This window comes from Gekko japonicus, unplaced genomic scaffold, assembly GCF_001447785.1.
Source record: "Gekko japonicus isolate JY-2015 unplaced genomic scaffold, Gekko_japonicus_V1.1 scaffold6209, whole genome shotgun sequence".
Classification (NCBI taxonomy): domain Eukaryota; kingdom Metazoa; phylum Chordata; class Lepidosauria; order Squamata; family Gekkonidae; genus Gekko; species Gekko japonicus.
This window is the reverse complement of record NW_015167711.1, coordinates 14356-14935: the sequence shown is the minus strand read 5'-3', so window position 1 is coordinate 14935 and position 580 is coordinate 14356. Positions and strand designations below refer to the sequence as shown.

Sequence of the window (580 nt, the reverse complement as noted above, 5' to 3'; positions counted from 1 at the left end):
AACTGACACTTGTAGTCTGGACATGAGCTGTATTTCTGGGGGCTCTCCAGGTCCCACCTGGAGGCTGGCATCCCTAACTGAAGGATAAAATAGAAGAGAATGATGTAAGCCGCTTTGGGTCCCAGTTGGGGAGGAAGCCGGGGTATAAATGAAGTAAATAAATAGGGAAAAAACCCTACAACGCTGCTTAAAACTACTCTTGGTGCTCCTATCTTGGTCCTGGGCTTCCGAGCGCAGCCGAATGTCCACGCGTGGCCACAAGGGGGCCCTCTTTTGCCGGCAGCCGGCAGGAACTTCCCCGGACCGTCCGGTTTATTGTCGGTCAGTGCCGTCGCCGCACCCGGAGCGAATGGCCGGGCTCGGAGCGCGCAGCGTCTTGGTGACCGGAGCCAACCGAGGCATCGGCCTGGAGCTGGTACGGCAACTCCTGAGCAAGCCCGACTCGCCGCAATGGATCTTCGCCTGCAGCCGGGAACCTGATGGGGAGCGCGGACAGGTGCGGAGCTCGGTGATTTAAGACCTGTGCATGTTTACTCGGAAGCGCCACTGGGATCTTTGAGGCTTAACTCTCAGCTGAAAG

The 580-nt window shown here is 57.8% G+C and overlaps 1 protein-coding gene across 1 annotated transcript in view; it reads left to right on the top strand.

Moving 5' to 3' along the window:
• Positions 1-333: 333 nt before the first annotated feature.
• LOC107112945 (uncharacterized oxidoreductase C24B10.20-like) overlaps positions 334-580 on the top strand; it is a gene marked incomplete at its 3' end in the record, with an annotated part of 11889 nt that continues 11642 nt past the window's right edge. Inside the window, exon 1 of the mRNA XM_015414155.1 lies at positions 334-496. Within this exon, the coding sequence (XP_015269641.1) occupies positions 350-496 (147 nt within the window). The remainder of the gene's footprint in view (positions 497-580) is intronic.